This window comes from Rutidosis leptorrhynchoides, chromosome 2 (assembly GCF_046630445.1).
Source record: "Rutidosis leptorrhynchoides isolate AG116_Rl617_1_P2 chromosome 2, CSIRO_AGI_Rlap_v1, whole genome shotgun sequence".
Lineage (NCBI taxonomy): Eukaryota > Viridiplantae > Streptophyta > Magnoliopsida > Asterales > Asteraceae > Rutidosis > Rutidosis leptorrhynchoides.
In genome coordinates, this window is record NC_092334.1 from 477,560,124 (window position 1) to 477,564,347 (window position 4,224).

Here is a 4,224-nt window from a genome sequence, read left to right on the forward strand (position 1 = left end):
TTTAAGGTTATCCGACCGTTTCATGGGCCTCGGAATTTGCGGACGTCTTGAGTTCGAACGTAACCAGAATATGTTTTATCGCACGCGATGTCCGTATGAATTCTCTATGGGGTTTCCTCCTGAGGCGTGGATGAGTTAGTTTCGCCCATTAATGACTCCTAACCGCCTTTAAAAAAATATTAACAAACTTTTGATTATTACTATTATACTCGGTATAATTTGAATATCTATTGTGCGGGACAGGATTTTTTTTATGACCTACACGTGTGTTGTATTTTTATTTTGGCCTCTTTCAGCTTGACTTTTCAGAGCAGTGGGAGTGGAGACTCGTCTCCCCCTCGTCGCACCTCAAGTGACTTAGTCACTCACTCCCCTAGCCCGTCACTTGTTCTAGTTTCCCCTTGGTCAGTCACATATGTGACGGAACATACCCCATTTATTTTATTTTTGCTTTTCTTTTTCAATGAAATAATCTTATTAAATATAATAAAATATTATTTTAACACACTAACTGACATAGCTCACCACTCCCCACTTTTTCTGACTCAGCAAGTCACGTCTGACATGCCAAGTGACCTCAGTCACCACTCCCGGCGCTCTCAGCTTGACTTTTGATGTACTTGCTTCTATAAGGTTTCTCTATTTGCTAGATGGAACTCCTTTCATATTTTAATATATCTCGTTTTTTGGCAAAAAAAAAAAAAAAAAAAAAAAAAAAGTACTATAAGTTGGTTGTAGCGTGATTACGAACTCTACTTTAAACTCATTGGCTGCAATATTATACTTGAGTTATGACAGAAAACTGCCATTATTTCACATAAAGGAATTTTTTGAAACACTTGGGTACAAATAATTTACTGAACGATATTTAGTTCTTTTAGCCACTTAGTGTGCAGAGGACATGGATCTGGTTTCCCTTGTGCGATTGCCTTCTCCGAGATCGAATAGAACCACCCATTTCTCCATTTGAACTGCAACATTTGATTGAAAAAAAAAAAAAAAAAAAAACAATAGGGTAAGTGCAAGTAACAGAATTTGGATTGGTTGAAATTTTTTTTTTTTTTTACCTCCTTGACTGCTGTTGGGAAGTGGGAAACTGCTCGTGCATAAGCCAACAACCTATTCTCGATCCCTACTTCAAAAACTATACCCTTTTCTGCTGCAGCTGCAGATGCCAGTTCACCAATCAGGCTAATCACCTGAAAAGCGTTAATGACCCGTCAACTCTTGTTAATGCTATGAGATTATGACTGGAAAGATGCATGGTTTAGATGGGTTGGGTAATCGGTCAAAATAGGCTCAGGTTTCATCTTATTAAATAAGTTTGGAAACAGATACCGACCCACAAAACAATTTCGTGTGCATTTTCATGAAACTTTTAATGTGTAAAATTTTAGGATTTTTCTAACGACAACCCTTAGTTTATCGTAACACAACACGCATAAAACAGATATACAATCAAGTAACAACCACCACAATAATACATAACCACTATGTAAGATCCATAAGGGTTTTGTCCCATTAGAAAAATCCAATTTTTTTATTACAATAACAAGTTTGGTTGTTCAATAAAAATAGACTTTGGGTGACGTTCTGTCTGTTTGACGCAACTAACATTATGACCCATTATCCTTATCGTTTGATTTTATTTGTTTGAGATAAAACGAGTAAACATATAAGGTTTTCTATGTTATGCTATTTGTTTGAGATAAAACACCAATAATTTAAGCTAAATCACAAGTATAAACAGGTTAAAATTGCCACATCCATCTACACTTACAAGATATGTGCTCTAGGGCCTAGGCAAGACACTAGATTAATTAATTAAGAAAATATCATAAGATATTAAAATCATAGCATCAGAACTCAAGAAAACTGCTACGTTAAACGAATTGTAATCTTACCTCAAATCGGAAGTCTTTCTCTACAACTCCGACAGTGGCTCCAGGATGGAGGGCCCCAACAAGCATGAAAGCCGATATCCATATAAGCTTCTCAAGCATTTGTTTCTGAAACGGTTCTTTCTCTAAAACCTGAGTCCATTTTTACGGTTATGATTTGTGAAACTGTAGTTTGTAGCACACCATAAAAACTACTGTACTAGTCTAGTTACTAATGGTTTATTACCTTGCAAGATAGACCTCCAGCTTGTAACCTAGCGGCAACAGCGGGACCCCATTTGCCAAACGCAGCAGTTAATCCCTCGGGATTAGTATCCGTTATACCATCGACTGGAGGTTCCCCAAGCTTTGAAACCGCAAAATATGCCAAAACTTGGTCAGCATCACCTAAACCTTTACTTTCAAACCATGGCTCCAACATCCCGTTCTGGAAAAATACCAAATCTGCTAGATTGTTATGACCCATCTGAAATATGTCTATTAAAGTAGAACCTATTTACTTATGTTCGGGTTGCCTTAAGGTAGTAATATTTAATGTGTTAAATCAATAAAACCACAAAACTTCATAGTTTCATGTTCCTTTATGGCTTTATGCATACAAGTACAACTTCCTACATAGCTTTCTTTAGAATTCAGACTAGCAACTTTGAACTTCTAATAACATAAGTTTCGTTTTCTAATATAACGTACTAACTACCAATACCGGTTCTTCGTAAATAGACATTATTATAGTTTTTCGACCGTACTAAAACCCAAGTGATTTCACCTTTCAGCTATTACTCAAGCCCACCATAAACACCCATTTTGCCACCTCAAACCCATAGTTCCAATCACACCTAATTATTTCCAATTCAATTGTCAACTGCACATATATACATATGCATTCTGTTCAAAGTAACTATACAAATAAAATAATGACACTCTTAACCAATAAACTCCATGTTTTTTAACAAATACATTTTCTAATTGACCCAAATCGAAAGTGAACCGGATTAAATAGAAGAAACATGGAAGATAACATTGGTTAACATAAGATTAGGAGTAATATATAATTAGATAAATTTGGTAATATAAAATTAGGAGTAATATATAATTGATCATACCGCTCCAACGAGACTGAGGAGTAGATTGAAGAACAGCATCAAGATCATCATTTCTAGTACACACTAATATCGGACCGGGGAAATCAACCGGAACCGGTTCGCCTCGCTTAACAACCAAATCTTGACAGCCGCCCATTTGTTGTAAAGCTTGTCCCACACGACCACCACCAACGATAATCGATGGTATAACTTTTGTTGCAGTTGATGCAGCCGCCATTGAAGTAGTTATTATTAATCTTCTTTTTGTTGATGAAAGGAGTTTAAAATTGGGATTAAAAAGTGAAGTAGTTGAAGAAAGTTTAGTGGTGCAGATGAAAGAGTTAATTGTTAAGTTGGCCATGGTGGAAATGATGGTTGAGTGAGGGTGCCATGGATGGATTGGGTTTATTTTGTGTTCAGTGAATGAGATAGGATTATAGGATAGCCACTCATTTGTGTATGATGGGATAATCGGGTCGGTTTATGATCCATGTTGATTATTCCGGGTTATTGGGCTGATTGAAAAGGATGTTTCTGGCCCAATTACTACTAAAATGATATGTGTTGGTGGGAAGATTTTACGATGACACTCTGGGTGTGTTTGGCAATATTGGCACGGACTATGGAGTTAGAAAAAGAGTTTAATTGTGGTAAGTTTTTTTTATTTTTTTTATTTTTTTTTTGTAGTTAGGGGCTTGTAAATGTTTATTATTGTAAGAAGTCTATTTTATTACATTGTCAAACAAACTTATAAAATGTTGCGAATTAAGACTTTCTTTTCGAGTTTTGTGATGAGAACAAAGAAAGAAAATGAAATGTAGAGCTATTAAGGGAACTATATAAGATCGATCCAATTTTGAAAGAAAAGTTGGAGAAAAAAAATAGTTTTAAATTTCTTAATAAAACAGAGAACATTATTTTTTTCGTTTTTGTTTACTTCTTTCTATCACTTTAATATAGGGATAACGCCCGCGGGCAACAGCAGGGGCAGAGCTAATTAGGGACAGGAGGGGGTCCTCGCCCCTCCAAAAGTTTCAGTAAGTAATGGTATTTTGTAGCCCTTTGAGCTACTTACGTTGGAGTTTTTGAATCAACTAAGTCAGAGTCCGTATGAAGAAGATATGACGAAAATGGTGAAGGCGCGCAGATTTTGTTTTTTATCAACAATCTACTTCATTCTTTCATATCTCTTGGGTATTTTTACCTTAAAATCAATTATAAAGCTAAAGTTTAAGAAGTTA

General features: G+C 35.8%; 1 protein-coding gene across 2 annotated transcripts; it reads right to left on the reverse strand.

Annotated features, from left to right (window-relative positions):
- Window positions 1-745: 745 nt before the first annotated feature.
- Window positions 746-3,395, reverse strand: LOC139892610 (uncharacterized). 2 transcript variants are annotated; one of them, XM_071875718.1, is made up of 5 exons: window positions 3,005-3,395; window positions 2,128-2,328; window positions 1,905-2,033; window positions 1,068-1,199; window positions 746-971 (listed from the first exon to the last, which is right to left on the reverse strand). In XM_071875718.1, the coding sequence occupies exons 1-5, from the start codon at window positions 3,053-3,055 to the stop codon at window positions 855-857; spliced, it is 630 nt and encodes a 209-aa protein (XP_071731819.1). In that variant the 5' UTR covers window positions 3,056-3,395; the 3' UTR covers window positions 746-854. The 2 variants fall into 2 exon arrangements, with proteins under 2 accessions (XP_071731819.1, XP_071731818.1); XM_071875717.1 differs by having other exon boundaries at window positions 2,128-2,345.
- Window positions 3,396-4,224: the final 829 nt, after the last annotated feature.

Bases quoted from the DNA above. Each gene is read 5' to 3' on its own strand.
- LOC139892610 (XM_071875717.1), bottom strand. From the start codon at position 3,344: ATGGCCAACTTAACAATTAACTCTTTCATCTGCACCACTAAACTTTCT. The intron at 2,034-2,127 runs GTAATAAACCAT...AAATGGACTCAG, and splicing joins CTGGAGGTCTATCTTGCAAG to GTTTTAGAGAAAGAACCGTT. The intron at 972-1,067 runs GTAAAAAAAAAA...CAAATGTTGCAG, and splicing joins TCCCAACAGCAGTCAAGGAG to TTCAAATGGAGAAATGGGTG.